We start from the raw sequence: 16,379 nt of genomic DNA, 5'->3' as shown, positions 1-16,379 counted from the left end.
GTTTTTCTGCACCTATTGAGATAATTGTGTGTCCTTTCTCCTATTTATATAGGTATTACATTAATTGATTTTCAGATTTTCAACCAATCTTACATTCTTGGGATAAGTTCCAGTTGGTCATGGTGTACAATTCTTTTTATATGTTGTTGGATTCTGTTTGCTAGTATTTTGTTGAGGATTTTTGCATGTATATGCATAAGGGATATTAGTCTATAGTTTTCTTTTCTTGTGATGTCTTTAGTTTCAGTACCATGGTAATACTGGCCTCATAAAATGAATTGGGAAGTGTTCCTTCCTTCCTCTTCTGTTTTTCCATTTACTCTTTAACCCACTCAATCTGGTAACTCGAGTATATATCTTGTCAAGGCCATCAATGACCTCCATGTTGCCAGATGCAGCAAACACTTAGTTTCAGACCTTGTCAAATCAGGCCCTTCAGCAGCATTCACTTGAATGTGAACTTCATTAGGGCAGGCACCATGACTTTCATCTTTCACATTTGTGATTATAATCACAGCACCCAGCTGAGTGCTTGGTGCATAGCCGGTGTTCAGTACATATTTGTGGAAAAGAGTAAATGAATGGTTTGTGGAAGTGGAGGTCAGGCATACATCTTCATAGAAGCCAAGAAGAGACAGTGCTCTGAGGAACGAAAGCAAGGTGAGGCGGGGGAGACAATTCTTTTGAGAAGTCTGTCTATGCAGGGGATGAGAGATAGGTATTTTCAGGAGGCTGAAGTGGCGATGAAGGAGTTGTATTATTTTAAGATGTTATTTTAAGACGTGAGTAGGTTTAACTGCTAATGAGAAGGATCCATCATTCATCTATGTTAGAGTAGGAGTGTGCACTGGAATCACCTAGAAGGCTTGTTAAAACACAGATTGCTGGGGCTGCACTTCTAGAATGTCTGATACAGGTGTCTGGGATGTGGCTGGTAATTTGCATTTCTAGCAAGTTCTCAGAGAATGCTGATGCTGCTGGAACTACACTTTGAGAAACACTGAGATAGAAGTTGGAGAAGATTGGACGGGAGGCTCCAGAGTCCAGATGGCGAGATTTGCCCTAGGTAGGAGGAGGAACACTATTGCACAGGAAGGAGAAAAAGGAGATGGGTGCAAACCCAGGTAGGCTTAAAGGCTTGGGAGCAGGAAGTTGTCAAAACTTCCCTTCTGATGGATCCTGTTCTCTTTGAGAGGTAGGGATTGAGGTCATCTCTTAAGAGTTGGGAAGGAGAATGTAGGGCAGGGTTAGAAGTCAGGCGAGAGTAGAGAGGTTTGTATGACCCTTGCTGGGAGTGAGAGAGCAGCATGACAAGAGACACGTAATAATACTGCTGACAAAGCCGAGGTTGGCGGTCATACATCAATATTGGTACCTATCTGCTCTGTTACATCATTCAAGTTACTGATAAAAATTGTATCAGGTGAATAAGGTTCCAGGGCAATCAGATCATCCCAGAGGTTGGTACCCTAAAAATATCTCAAACTAACTAAGCCTAACTCTCCAGCTGTGTAAGACACACAACCAGGACGGACATAGTATGACACAGAATTGCCTCTAAACAAACCCAGAAAGATTCTTCTATATCATCCTTGTTCCTGAAGATCTATAGTGACAGATGTTTTATCATATCCCTCCCTGCTAGTGTGTTTTTGTATGTGTTTATTGGCACTAAATTTACATTGTGATCACTTACAATCGTTTTTAAAAAAGGGCATTATTCTACATTGAGATACTAAAAAATTTCTGTGTAAGGAAGATGAGATACAGAAGTGTGAATCTTTGCTTTAATCTACTCACTCCTCTCTGTTCTGTCCACTCGTTGACCCCATGGAAAGAACTATCTGCTTGCTCAGATTCCAGTCTCCGGCACATCATTTTGACTTAAGTTGGCCACCAGGAACCAAAAGTAACAAGAAAGGAAGAAGACTGGACATGTAATTTAGCACTGCGCAAATAAACATGCTCTCTGGTGGTTGTGGTAGAGGTTAGGAGAGTTGGAATCTGGCAAGCTGTCAAGTGGAGGACCCTTCTGAACTGTAGGAAGCTGAACAAATAGATAGTCTAGGCACTGAAAAGCCCTGGGCACAACTAAACCCAGGCTTCCACCTGGGAAACCATAACTGGCTAAAGTGACAGAGCATGGTGACAGTGCCCTTCAAAGAATCTCAAGGAGAATAGTGTAGTTTAAAACAGTATTAGGGCCATGTGAAATACATGTTAATCTTATTAGTATTGGTTTCTTTACTTTTAATAATGCCATCTACTGGAGATAGAAATGGAAAGAGAAGATGATGTAAATAATGTGACATCTGACTCAAGAATCCAAGCAGTGTAGGGATTACATGCACATACACCTCCATACAGACATTCAGATTCAGATAGAGAAGGCTGATGATCTGACAGTCAATAAATGATGAAATACTTTCATGCTGGTTGGTGAAGAGCTGCTGTCCTGAGCTCCTCAAGTGCCCCTTGCTGCCTCAGCATCCCCTCACATTACAGCAGATACGGGGTTAATACCAGCAGTGGGCCTCTGGGACTCCTAACCTCCACATTAAGGTCTCCACTTGGACTGGCCAAGAGCTCATACTAGATTGGTTGCTAAATGTCTTGATATCACCCATGTATATAGATGTATGTTGCGTAGAACTACCTGCATATTATGAATTATCTGATGAAGAATTATCTGCCACAGGATCACCTGGGCCACTTGTCAAAAATGCAAACGCTCACTGCATCTCCGGGACTGGGCAAGGATATATGTTTTAAACTATCCCCCAGGTGATTCTAGAGCATCATGTCAAATATAGTCTGCATTTCCAGGCATGGAGCAAATCTGTCTGTCCTGTATTCCATCTAGAGGCCAAGTTCTTGGAAGAGAGGGTCCTAAGTCCTAACGCTATGCTTAGCTTAGTGCTGTTGACAGATAATAAAGACGTAGGATCATTGATTCAGAAGCACATGCTGAAAGGATAAATTAGGCCTGATGATGATATGATGATGATGATGGTAATCCTGGTGAGTACCAGGTACTATGATAAGTGGCTTAGATGCATCATCTAATTGTATCCTCTCAATAACCCGAATAGGTACTGTTATTATCTCCATTTTATAATGAGGAAGCTGAGACTCAGGATCTCATTGTTGGGAAGAAACAGGACTCCAACCTTCGTCTTTCCGATTTCAAAACCTACACTCTTTCTAATTCACTAAGCTGTACTGGCTCTTAGATTAGAAAACAATTCAACAGGCAATTTATAAATCAGATTCTTCGGAGTTAATCTCTTCAGTTTCTTTTTGTTTCCATTTCTTTGTGGCATTTTGTTAACTATGCAGAGGGAAGGTAGGCATGGAAGATGAAGAGATTGCAAAAGCTATATTCTCTGCCTTGCAGAAACCAAGGTGAAGGAAATTGAATACAGAAAGTAGAAGGTATATATAAATAACCCCCAATACTTAAGAACCACTGGCAACCTTTAAGCTAAATGAAAATACAATAAAATAATAAAGTACTAACTGACAAAAAAAAAATTAGAACATTGCAGCTGTCATTGGACCTTGAAAATTGGGTTAAGTAGAGAAAAAGATTTTGAGGTTATAGCTAGAAATCGAGTAACAAGGAAAGGGAATCAAGACAAGAACTCATTGTCGAGTAATAACAAGGGCGACTGTGATTTTAAAAAGATCATCAAGGGCCAGCTGATGCCTGGACGTGACAATGGGCAAAGCAAGCAGTCAGGACATGGAGAAGTTAAGGCAGCTCATAAGAAGGAGTGGATTGGAAGGATAACTGAGCTTTATACACATTCAGGTTTGTTTTGAAGTATCCTTCCTGGAAGCTGGGATTAATGAGATCACAGAGTATTATAATATGATTCCGGTTAAAGCATCCTTATGTACTGAACTTAATGAGGAATGGCTAATTAACATCTTTCAAACTTAGGGAAAAAAAGGAATATACATCAGAATTGTCTTTTCAAGGCAAAAACAAACACAAAATCAAAGCCTGGATAAATGGAATCAAAGAGCTTATTCAGATTTTAGTAGATCAATCTCAGTGCTTTCCTTTAGATACAATAACTTTCTAATCATCCTTGATTCCTTCATGACATACGGAGAAGACTAGATTTTATTCTTACTGGGATCTGGGCAAAATCCCCACTTCTCATCTCTTTCGTATCGGCTGGTCGTGGCACACCACAGCAAGTTGTCTTCCCGCCCTTCCCGGGTACATTCATGATGCCACTGCCGGTTATACTGGAAGGGAAACATACACGGTGTCCCATGGGCATTCCCTTTGATTGTATACAAATCTAGGAGAAAGAAAAGGACAAAGTCAAATAAGTAGTATGTCAGCTTTATCTTTGGAAACTGTCATAAAGTGAATGCATTTTTTATTGACTGAAAATCTACACTGGGCAAGGCCCTCGCTATACCACAGTGAACCCTCAGGACTTCAGTGTATAGTATATGGAAAAGTGCAAGGCTGAGTGCTGTGTTCAGGGGAAATGCTGATAAATGGTTTGTTTGTATGTTTATCTCCTTGTTTATTCACTATGGTGCACTGCTACAGTAGCATACATATTTGTGAATGGATGAGAAGAAAAAATTTATCTATTTATTATTATTTTTATTTAACTATAGTTGATTTACAGTATTGTGTTAGTTTCAGGTATACAGCTTCAGATTCTTTTCCATTATTGGTTATTTCAAGATATTGTATGTAGTTGGAGATTTCACTTTAAAATATCTTCCAGTCCCCAAATACATCAGCCATCAGCATCTGAATCTCGAGGTTCATAGGCATTTATTAATTTATTCATTCAGCAGACATCTGTTGAGCATTTAATGTGTCCAGCACTGGGTATATGATGTAATAGTGAACAAATGAGTAAAAGTTGGCTTTCATATGGAGCTTCTCTTCTAGTGGGGAGAAAAAAAGAGAAGGCAAATATACAAGTAAACATGTAATTTCAGGTAGTGGTAAGTACCATGAAGAAAAACAAAATACTGTAAGAACAGAATGACTCTGTGTGTGTGTGTGTGTGTGTGTGTGTGTGTGTGTGTGTGAAGGGGTAGAGGCACTATTTTTGATAAGGTGGTCAGGGCAGGCCTCTCTGAATAAGAACTGGGGGAAGAGGTTTAAGTCTTTGGAAGAGAGTTCTTGGGGCATAAGGAGCAGCAAGTACCGGGGAGCACGAGGGACCTGCGACAAGAACTGTGAGGGGCGGACGGGGAAGCGCAGGGAGGCCCTGTGTGAGGCAGAACCAGGAAGGCACTGGAGTGTCAGCTCACAGAGGGCCGGTTCTGCCACATCATGGGCTTTGACCTTTACCCTGGAGGCGGTGGGAAGTCATCAGTGGGTTTTGAATGGGAAAGTCACATGATCCGATTTTTAAAGACTCACGGGGTGCACAGTGGCAAACAGAATGTACCCAGAGAGAAGACAAAGTGGATGCCCGGCTGGAGGCCCCTGCAGTGGTCTCGGAGAAAGATGGCCCTGCTGAGTGGCCGGCTGGCTGCTCCCTCAGAGTATTTCAATGATCAGTCATCCTTGGCCTTAAGCAGAAAACAACAACTTTTCATGACTCAGCTGGGGCTTTCTATAGTGAGGGAGATCAGGGCCACCCTCAATTAAATCAGTAGGTCCTGGAGCGAAGGGGCTGGCTGTGGAGATTCCCACCCTCTCCCACAGCTGGTGGGGGGCGGGTGTTGCCTGAGCTCACTCCACACCACCAGTCCTAGAGGTTGAGGCTGTTAGGAACTACTGGTATACCAGGACACATCCTCTTGATTCCTTCCTCTGCCTTCTACTCAGTCTTCCTCTGCATGCATCGTAAGCGTGGGCATATGGCTAAAATGTTAACCTGGAACAACATGCCAAGTTCTTCCTTAGAACTGTAGATTATTCAGTGTGCTGGTATGCAGCACTTGCTTTATGGTAGTGAGTCCTGAAAATGGCTTGCCCTTGGCTGTCTCTCTTTACTCATTTCTCGCAGGTACGGGAGAAAGTCTTGCTTTAGGTCTTGGTAGCTCCTTGCTCTGTTTCCTAGAATTCTTAGAAATAGAAGCTCTTAGTAAGCCATAATTCTACAGAGCACCACGAGGGCAGGGACCACCCCTGTCTTGTTGGCCTTTGTAAATCAGATGCCCGGCACAGAAACAGTCAGTGTTCAATGGATGCGTGACGGACGGTGAATGGGTGGATGAATGAATGAAGAGAGCTACAAAACAAAACCTGACAAACAGGTTTGAGGTTTCAGAATTTCAGAACTAAGCTGCTTTCTTTCTCTGTTTAAAAATACCAAATATCACAGAACTATGGAAAATGAAAACACCTCCCCCTACCCGCCACCAAAACCGTGCTTTCCTACTCCCCGGCACACACCAAATAACCCCTGACAATAGTCTGCCTTTAAATGCCTTGTAACACGGGACTTCCCTGGCGGTCCAGTGGTTAAGACTTCGCCTTCCAATGCAGCTCCCTGGTCGGGGAGCTAAGATCCCACAGGCCTCGGGGCCAAAAAACCAAAACATGAGACAGAAGCAATATTGTGACAAATTCAATAAAGACTTTAAAAATGGTCCATGTCAAAAATCTTTTAAAAAATAAATAAAATAAATAAATGCCTTGTAACATGACCACCACACGGATGCCAGCCAGGCCTTAGGAGGCACTGAGGTGCCCTGCAGACACACTCCATACATGGGACAAAGTTTCTACAATAAAAGAAATATTGACGGGAGAGGCTCTTATTTTCATCCTGAAAGTCTAACTTCAAAATATCTTTTCCTTCTATTTTTATTTTCTTTCTCCCTCGTCCTCCTGTTCTTTCTCCTTTTCATTGATTCCCAAAGTTATTGAAGTGTTTTCTCCTCTAATACCTTCAAATTCGCAGTTCTGTTTCTTTAGCAGAATTTAGCAAGCCCATTCCAAGACTCCAGTGATCCTTTTACAATAAGCGAGTAAGCAACTAAATTGTATTTAGCAGAAGTGCCTGGAGGTTCTAGGTGCTGTGCACCTCTTTCATATGTTTTACAAATCTTTACTTATGGGCAAACTTGCTAAACATATCATTTCGTGCGTACTTTGGTTGAAATTCTTTTTTACCTTTGTGCAGATATTCACAAATGCCTCCACCGCCTGACATATAGGAAACCCACTTATGAAGATATTTCCAGGAGGCCACAAGCGTGTTGTCGTGCTTCACCTGGACCATGTACTGGAGCGGGCCGGTGATCATCTTCCTGTTACAGCGCCACTTCAAGGAGATGTGGGTGGAATCACACTCGTATATGCTCAGTGGCTGCTCTGGATCAGACACATTCAGGCCCAGGCAGCCGCTGCCTCCGATGTTAAAGAGGCGGTGGTTTGAAACCCACTTCCACAGCATGTACTTGTTGGGTGGTTTGCAACTCTCCAGGGTCAGTGTAGATTTGCCGGCTTGAATGCATTTCTCGAGGTTCTCACTTTGGATAATGAAGATCCCTTTATCTGAAACAGCAAAATAGAAGATATGGTATAGAATCTTCATATATAATTAACCAGTGTCGGGAGGATCCCAATGTGCATGTCTGAGCTGTGATATGTCACACTGACAGCTGTCGCAAACAGATCTGAAGTTGATGTGTGGGGTCCACCACAGGGGCTTGATTTGCACAAAACAAAGGAGTTTCTTGGGAAGCATACATGGACTTATTAGAGCTAATGGAAAACCTCTGGTCTAAGACAGCATTGGCCCTCCAGTAACAAGGGATGCTTGTGAATTCACTCCGGAATGGTACTGATAGAAAAGGAGCTCGCCACACCTGAAGAGAGAGCGGGGACTGGTGATAATACTCAGCGCTGCAAGGGAGAGACATTGGGTGCCCAGAGGCATGGTGACACTTTGGTTTTCTGCAGACACGTGCCTGAATGTTAGGAATATGGCAGCTGAATCAAGAGCCACTGAAATGAGAATTTCCACCATCACATTTCAGTAGAAAACCTAAAGGATAGAAGTCAAGGGCTGCTTTGTGTCTTGATATAAGACGCGATGCTGGTGAGAAAAAATGCTTCTCCACATTTGTTTTCTGTGCTGGGTCCATCAGGTGTGGAAGGATGGGGACATACGCTATGGGGGTGGACTCTTCCTGGGAGCATTCTTGTTGGGCAACAGCAGACAGATGTCCAGGACATAGGTGAGGCCCCTCCCCTAGGTACATGAGAGGTTGCAAGAGCACTGTGACAGGATTGAAACCACACAGGCCACGTGGGAATGTGGAGGAAGGAGGCATTTTGTGATATACCCCTGAGCCTCTAATCTTTGGGAGCCAGAAGAAGAGATTTGGGTGAGTTTCCTTTGGAAAAGCTGGCAGGGCCCAGCCAGGACTTAGTGGTATCTACCTGCCCACTACCTGACTTTACCTCAAGTCGCTGGCCTGGAAGGCATCTATTACACAACAGCTATGAACATGTCCTCCCACAGGGTTTTTGAAGGTGGAAATCATGTCTGACTTCTTTTATCCAAGTTCAGAGTGTCCTGAGCACATCGTGGAAGTTCAGTAAATGTTTGATGTTGATTAAACACGCCAGCAGCTGCTGCTGACTTAGGCTCATGGTTGCTGGGTTACTCAGCGCAGACTGTCTGGTCAGGTCCAAGAGCTCTTTTGTTCTCCTATTCACTAGGCTCTGCTCTCACATCTTACTTCCTGTCCATTCTTCAAAAATCTAAAGGGACATTATCAGGTTCCCTTAAAACGGCTGTGATTTGGGGCCAGGCGTGTGCGGTGGCAGGGGCATAGTGGACACAGGCAGAGCCTTCTAGAGGTTGGGAACACTGCAGAATGAGCGTCCTCGTGCACTGGAATGTTTCATTTTGGTAAAAGTTCTTTTTGTTTTTCTAAAGTTGCTCAGGCCAAGAAGAACTGATTTACAATAACCAAAATCGCTTAAGACACTGTTGAAAAAAGATTGTCAATGCATTAATGGAAGCTATACTTCATGTAATAATTGATAACCTTATTTATAACCCTATATTTGAGGAGTTGAAATAGTTGTCAGAAAATTGCTTTGATCACCATACATCAGAACAAAAGAGAAAGGAGTGGGGGCAGGGGGCAGAGAATGAACTGTTTTAGGGAGATTTCATTTAGATCAGGAAATTTGTTTTCCTAATGAAGCCCATGTCTGTGTAGTTATTAGTATAGTCATTCAAGATCAAATCTACCTCTCGCCAATGCAGTGTGGACTCTGATAATTATTAACCTTCTCTCCAGCTCTCCTATTCACCTTTTCATGCCTGGGTAGAATGTTAACCTTAATTTCTGTTGTAATCTACTAATAACTTTCTAGCTAGCCCAGAGTCCCATTAATTTTTCACTAAAGGATAATTATTTTACTATAATTGTTCTGTACTTTAGCTTCTATCTAATATATATGTTCAGATATATCCAGCTCTGCAACTCACTGGCTGTACCATAGCCCTCTGGGCCTCAGTTCATACACCTAAGATAGGTGGGTAGACTACCTGGCTGGTGGGTTGAGAGCTCAGGAATCAGGCAGATCCACCACAGACCAGACTTGTAACTTTGGGCAAATTTCTCGATCTCTGTGAGCCTTGCCTTTCCTCTTTGAACTAGGAATATGTATGATACTCACCTCATAGGGATGTTAAGCGTATTCCATTAAATAACCCTTGCAAAGCACAACATGCACTACCATGGCACGGGAAGAACTCAGTAAATGTGAGTTGCTGTTATTATTGTCATTACCATCTTTCTGGCTTCCTGATTCTTAGTCTGCAGATCCAGCCGTAGGTCTGGTTGAACACCTGTAGAGTACTAATTTGAGCAGACCCCCAAAGACTTGTAACATGAGCACAAAAGCTCATTTTTACTTTAGATTCTGCAGCACATAGTAGGTGTAGACTTTTTAGTTTTAAACAATCCAGAAATACCATGTTATCACCTTTCATGGAGGAAAAATATTCCTCAAATAACCAGGTGACAAAATCTTTGTCTCATTTGTTCAAATACATGTGAGATTATGAATTGAGTCTTCATCTATTCATCTTCCACACTGTCAACCTGTAAAGTCTATGCTGCAGCTCTCTTACAAGAAAGACAGAAATGCTTGTTGTTAACCAGCAGTGTATGGATGGGTAAATGAGTGGTCTGTAAGTAAATGGACATGGAAATTATAAATCACTAAAATTTGAGATGAATAAATAATGTTTTAAAATGTCCAAATTATTAAGTGTTAAGAGAAAAGGAGTGGTAGAATCAGAGCTTTTGTAGTTCTACCACTGGTCATAAAAACACCTTTCCAAAGCAGAAGATATTAGACAAACTTAATTCCCTGCTGCTCAGTTTTAGGGTGCTATCATATTTCTAAGCCCAGCTGCCTTTAGGATGTGTCTTTGGAAAAGTTCCTCAGAATGTATCATAAACAAGTAGCTCTGACTTACCAATAACAATAAACATGCCATCACCAAAAGAATAATATGTCACACTAAGCTAAAAAACGGCCCAATCCCATTTTCCCATTAAGCTATAATAGAATCTGGTCCTAGCACCATTAATCTCCATAAATTCACTGAAGAGAAAACAACTGTTTTCAAAGAGACTATGAGGAAACCCAATATAGGTATCAATATTCAGATAATCATTATATGTGCCTATGAGTCATCTCTAACAAAAACGTAAGATGAAAATAAGCCACCAGTCCTTAGTGTCTGTAGACAGATTTCAAAAAGGATGAAGATCAAATGTGGGAGGAATCAAGATTGATTATATATGTCAAGGACATCAGTTCTGCTTGAACACTGATTAAGTGATTAATGAAGTACTGCCAGAATTACTAAATCTCTTTGCAGTAAAATGCTATTATACTTCCCTTAATAATTGTAAGTTTAGGAGGAGAAAAAGGATTGATTTACTAGAAGTAACTTATAAACTAATTTTCATCCTTAAAAAATCAAATAAAATCCATAGAAGATAGGGGCGCTACTTTCTACTTCTGAGTTCCTTTCAAGACAAGATGATTTTAGATCCACCCTTTGGCCTCACAAGATCACATGTATTTCTAAGGAATGGAAGGAGAATTTCTTTATTCATTTATTTATTTATTCATTCATTGAACAAGCATTCACTGGTTGCTGACTATGTGGAAGGCACTGTGTAGGGTACCAGAGATAGAGGAATCATTTATCTAAATATCTGTTCTTTAAAACTATATCTATTCGTTCTGGAATCATGGGAAGTCTCCTAGTTAATGAAAAGAAGGGAGTTCCATCTGTTCCAAAGTAAACGTTGTAACTGCACTTAAAATAAGCCCTTAAGAACAAGGGATGAAAGATAAGAAAAAGAAAATAGACTAGAATTTAAAACACTTGACTGGATCTTCAAGTGATGTCATGTGTGAGGTGGACACGGCACCTCAGTGTCATCAGACCTTTCTAAGTGGAGAGTGTGTGTGTGTGTGTGTGTGTGTGTGTGTGTGTGTGCACGTACTGGCCCATTTTCCAGGGAGGAGACAGCAGAAGAGCACTGGAAGGAACATGGACACGGCACAGGAGACTACCTACCCATACACCCAGAACCATGAACTTCAGCGCTGGATGGGACTGTAAAGCTCATTGAACTGAATCATTCTTATACATTTCTTTTTCCAAATCCATTTTTTTCTTAGAAGTTTTGTACTGATATACTTAGTGAAAACCATATAGGTCTAACTCTATTTACATCCATTCATTTATAACCTAGAAAGCAGAAAATGAGCTGCTGTAGATTGTTGCCAAATAATTTGAAGTGGGAGACTTGAAATTTCAAACAAACATTAATTGAGTGCCTATTATGGTGGTGTGTTAGGAGCCCTGCAGATAGAAGGATATATGTGCCATAGTGTTTGCCCTCAAGGAATTGATGTTCTCCCTGGGAGTACATCATGAAGTGTACAGGAAGAGCTATAACTTAATGCCAAAATACATATTGACGTAAGAGGTATAAGCACAATAAGGTGGAAGGCAGGAGTTAGAAGGGGTCACTTTGGCCTAGAAGATCAGAGAAATCAATCAATCAGTCACTCTCTCACAAGAACACACACACACACTTTCATTCAACAAACATTTGATAGGGACCTAATATTTGTTGCACATGGAGGTACATGGGTGAACTAGACCAGCATGGGTGCCTGTCCTCATTACAGAGGGAGAGTTCAGGTAGTGCAGGAGGTATAGACAGAGAGGTGAAGGGTTGGGCCAGGGGGCACTGTGGACAGAGCAAAAGTCATCAAAGCTCAGAGGTGATGAAAATAATTAGCTCTAGGGTGACGAGTACCTCACTCTCTAAAAGTGTTTGGTGGTTGTAGAATATAGAGTTGGAAAGAGGTGGTTTGGGGCCATTTTATGAAAAGCTTAAATTTTATTCAAAAATGTGTGTATTATTCAGATAAAGGGAATTTTTGGAACAAGAGAAGGCATGACTGAGGCTGTGGTGTGGAAGACGAATCAGGGTGGTAAATCATTCGATAAAAACATTTATTGAGCATTTTTGTGTCCCCAGCATGGTTTTAGGAGAGTAGAGGTATGAGACAAATGTCCAAGTTCCTGCCCTGGAGGAGTTCTCACTTAGCTGGGTTGAGACAGCCCACGTGCAGAATGGAGAACAGTCTGAAGGCTATTGCTCTGATCCGGCAAGAGAGACAGAGGCATCAGTTCAACTGGTGGTGATGAGAAAGGAAGGGAATTGTTAGACCCTAGTCACTAGAGAGAGAATTCAAAGAGGGAAGAAATGACAGGATTTGGTATTCGATAGAATGGGAGGATTCTGGAAAAGGTAGTTGCAATGACTTGTTTTCTGGCTTCAGGAATCTGATACACTGTCAGATGCCGGCCAATCCCTAAGATACCATGAGGTTGGAGTCTAAAGCCTAGGGCTGCGATTAGAGTCGGAAGAGTGCCAACTGGGGATCCCTGCAGGAAGTTCCTCTTGAGGCCCTTCCATTTCATGCTCAGCACCCCTTCTGATCACTTCCACCCACCTTTTAGTGTCCCCTTATACTTTAAACAGCTCCTCTTAGAACTGGCTGAGGTATGAAGTGTTACATAAATAAGATATGATTTGAAATGTTAAGCCTTGGTGAGATGTATGTTCTTTTGATTAAAAAAAAACAACAACACTTGAAACAAACAATGAAACAATTCCTAAAGAAATCCTCTTTTTATGGTGGATTTTAGGCAATCAAAGGGTTTTCTGGTGTTTAATAAATAACACCATGACGGTGGCACCTAATCCAACCGACGTATAAACCGGCCTCTGGGCCCTTCCATGTTATGGGAACTGGAAGGAAACGCTCAAATGCATGGTTCACGGCAAGTGCAATGTTTAAGACAAGCTTCCTAATAGGAAGCCCACAGCTTGCCAACTGCACTCCAATTTCAATCTCCTACTCCATTGTCCTGGGTTTAAACCTCTTCTACTCCATCTACCCACACAGCTGGTGCTGGGCTCACGCATTTCCTTCCCCGGAGCATCTCTTGAATCTGTCCAGTTCCTTGCTCTTCTGACAGTATCTCAGTTTCGGCATGGAAAGGGTCCAGGAAGTATGGGGAGGGCATCTCTGCCCTGAAACCAATCTAAAGTTGAGCAGCTTTTCTCTTGAGATTTATCGACATTTTCCAGCTACACAAATTCAGGTTTGTCCTGTCCAGTGACTCCGATTCAGATTTGATTGTTTTCCTTACTTAGATTACTCTGTAGCAGGAAGGGATGCTGTGTGGGGCTGAATCAAGTCCCGTTCATGGCTGAACGATGCAGAGAAGCTGGATTCTTAATATGACTTTCCAAACCAATAAGCAAGGAATTTCTGACGTTTGCAGTATGCAGCATGTGCATTGTACTTGAAAGGACAGAACAAAGTGAAAAGTGTGTTCTCTCCTCCTTGGCCATCTCTGCATGAATACTTGCATTTTTATCCCAGATCATCTGAGATTTGGTGTTTATCTCTTGACAATCTGACAGCACTTAACAAAGCCCGTGGCTTCCTATCAATTGATTTCTATAATCAACTAAAAAGTTAAGTATGTTTTAAAATATGCCCTTGTCCTGTCTCAGAACCTCTTCTCTTTCCCTGCCCTAGCATTGTCCTTGACTTTGAGCCTTCTTTATTCTCCTGCAGCTTCTGAACCTGGATAATCACCACCTCCACAGGCCCGTGGGACCCCTCTTGCTAAATCTTTTTACATGTTCTCTTCTCTTTTCTTTCTAATCTCCCAAAATCGTCACTCCAAGTTCCACGAGGCATACAATACTTTCTCACATGCAGGAAAAATTAAACCTGGCTTAATCTGCTCCACCGGGCTCTAGTTTTGTCAGGATTCAAATTGCCTGTCACCAACCCCTGTGTGAAGTAGATTAACCCTTCCAGACTGTTCTCGCCACTCTGCCACTCTCATTCCCTCCCCACCTCCCCTTTCGTCCATCACATTTAGCGGTAGATCTTCTGACCTCTGCAGAAAATCTTCTCTCTTTCAAAGTTCTTCACTGTGTCTCTGTATCTTACCAGTGAATTTTTAAACTGAGTTGAAAACATTTTTCTTCCTTTTAGCTTTTAGTCTATTCCTCCATCATTTTTGTCTTTATTTAACTGGAAAGTATCTAACAGACATTCAGACATTGCTGGTGTAAAACTCATTATTTACAGCAGCTCTGTTAACACCTTATAGACTGTGCTGAAAATATACCATCTCAGTCACCAGGGAGTCTTGCTACGGAAGACCATGTTATGGCAAGAAACAATAAGACAGAACATTGTTAAACTTCCCTCAACATGCCTTCGTGTGGAAGCCCTGGGGGATATGATTCAAAGACTGGGTCACCAAAACAAAAGCAGAAAACAACTCAGCCAACAACCAAACAACCCTGGAAATGACGTGAGTTTATTGAAAGCAGAAGTGTTTACACTGAGCTATCCATCTTATCTGCTTTGAGAATATACTCACTTAAGAAAAATATGTATTTACTTAAGTGGGAGATAGAAGTGAAAACACAACCAAGAGACTTCCCTGGTGATCCAGTGGTTAAGACTCTGCACTCCCAATGCAGGGCGCCCAGGCTCTATCCCTGGTCAGGGAACTAGATCCCGTATGCCGCGTACTAGAGCCTGTGTGCTGCAACTGGAACTCCTGCACGTGGCAATGAAGATCCAGCATGCCGCAACTAAGACCCGGTGCAGCCAAATAAATAAATAAATATTTAAAAAAAAGAAAGAAAGAAAAAGAAAACACAACCAAATCCAACTCTTAATGGTAGATATATTGTTAGTCCTTGTACTTGTTTGCTAAGGCTGCCATCACAAAGTACTACAAACTGAGTGGCTTAAACAGAAATGTGTTATCTCACAGATCTGGAGGTTACAAGTCAAAATTCAAGATGTCGGCTGGGTTGGCTCCTTGGAGGCCTGTGAGGGAAGGATCTGTTCCAGGCCCCTTTCCTTGGCTTGTAGATGGCTGTCTTCTCCTTGTGTCTCTTCATATCATCTACTCTCTATGCATATTTCTGTGTCCAAATTTTCCCTTCTTAGGTGGACATCAGTCATATTAAATTAGGGCCCACACTAATCACCTCATTGTAATTTGATTACATCTGAAAAGACCCTGTCTCCAAATGAGGCCTCATTCTGAGGTATTTGGGGGGTTATGAATTCAACATCTTAATTTTGAGGGGGACACAATTCAACTCATAACAGTCCCATGCTTCTTATTCAGCTACGTAATTCACAGAGCCCAGAGTAAAATGAAAATGTAGGGCCCTGGAGGGGACAGGGAAGTCCAGTCAATCTTCACTTCCCGTGGGCCTGTGAGGGGTTGCAACCTCCGTGGCAGAAATCTCTGGGAACACACTCAGTACCTGGACTGGAGACAGGTGATAGGTCCCCACTCAGTCCCCACAGAACATGCATTGGTGCTGCCAACCCGGTGGGGACAGCAGCCTTGTCCTGCCCCCAGATACCACTGGCCATCCACTCCCAGGCCCTGGGCCTCCAGTTTCCCAGCCCCAAGGCAACCTGGTTGCCATGGTGGACGGAGCACAGGAGTATGGACGGGGAGGCTGAAAACCCACCCAAGGAAAATGGGGAGGTGACGTGAGGAGGGACTGAGATTTACTGGAGGCTTTAATCTCTTGGTCTGTGCTCCATTGTCCCACAAGATTTCATACCCAAAGAACAAATTCAGAAATAAAAATTACTAAGGGGCTTCCCTGGTGGCGCAGTGGTTGAGAGTCTGCCTGCCTATGCAGGGGACACGGGTTCGCGCCCCGGTCCGGGAAGATCCCACATGCCGCGGAGCGGCTGGGCCCGTGAGCCATGGCCGCTGAGCCTGCGTGTCTGGAGCCTG

At 42.4% G+C, this 16,379-nt stretch overlaps 1 protein-coding gene across 1 annotated transcript in view; it reads right to left on the bottom strand.

The window, feature by feature from the left end:
- The window catches only part of PLA2R1 (phospholipase A2 receptor 1), a 121,834-nt gene that overhangs the window by 99,698 nt on the left and 5,757 nt on the right, over window positions 1–16,379 (bottom strand). Inside the window, exons 2-3 of the mRNA XM_060152808.1 lie at window positions 7,115–7,498; window positions 4,143–4,316 (exon numbers count right to left, since the gene is read on the bottom strand). Of these exons, the coding sequence (XP_060008791.1) occupies window positions 4,143–4,316; window positions 7,115–7,498 (558 nt within the window). The remainder of the gene's footprint in view (window positions 1–4,142; window positions 4,317–7,114; window positions 7,499–16,379) is intronic.

Source organism: Lagenorhynchus albirostris, chromosome 6 (assembly GCF_949774975.1).
Source record: "Lagenorhynchus albirostris chromosome 6, mLagAlb1.1, whole genome shotgun sequence".
Classification (NCBI taxonomy): Eukaryota; Metazoa; Chordata; class Mammalia; order Artiodactyla; family Delphinidae; genus Lagenorhynchus; species Lagenorhynchus albirostris.
The sequence above is the reverse complement of the archived record's forward strand: the minus strand, read 5'-3'. Positions and strand labels throughout refer to the sequence as shown.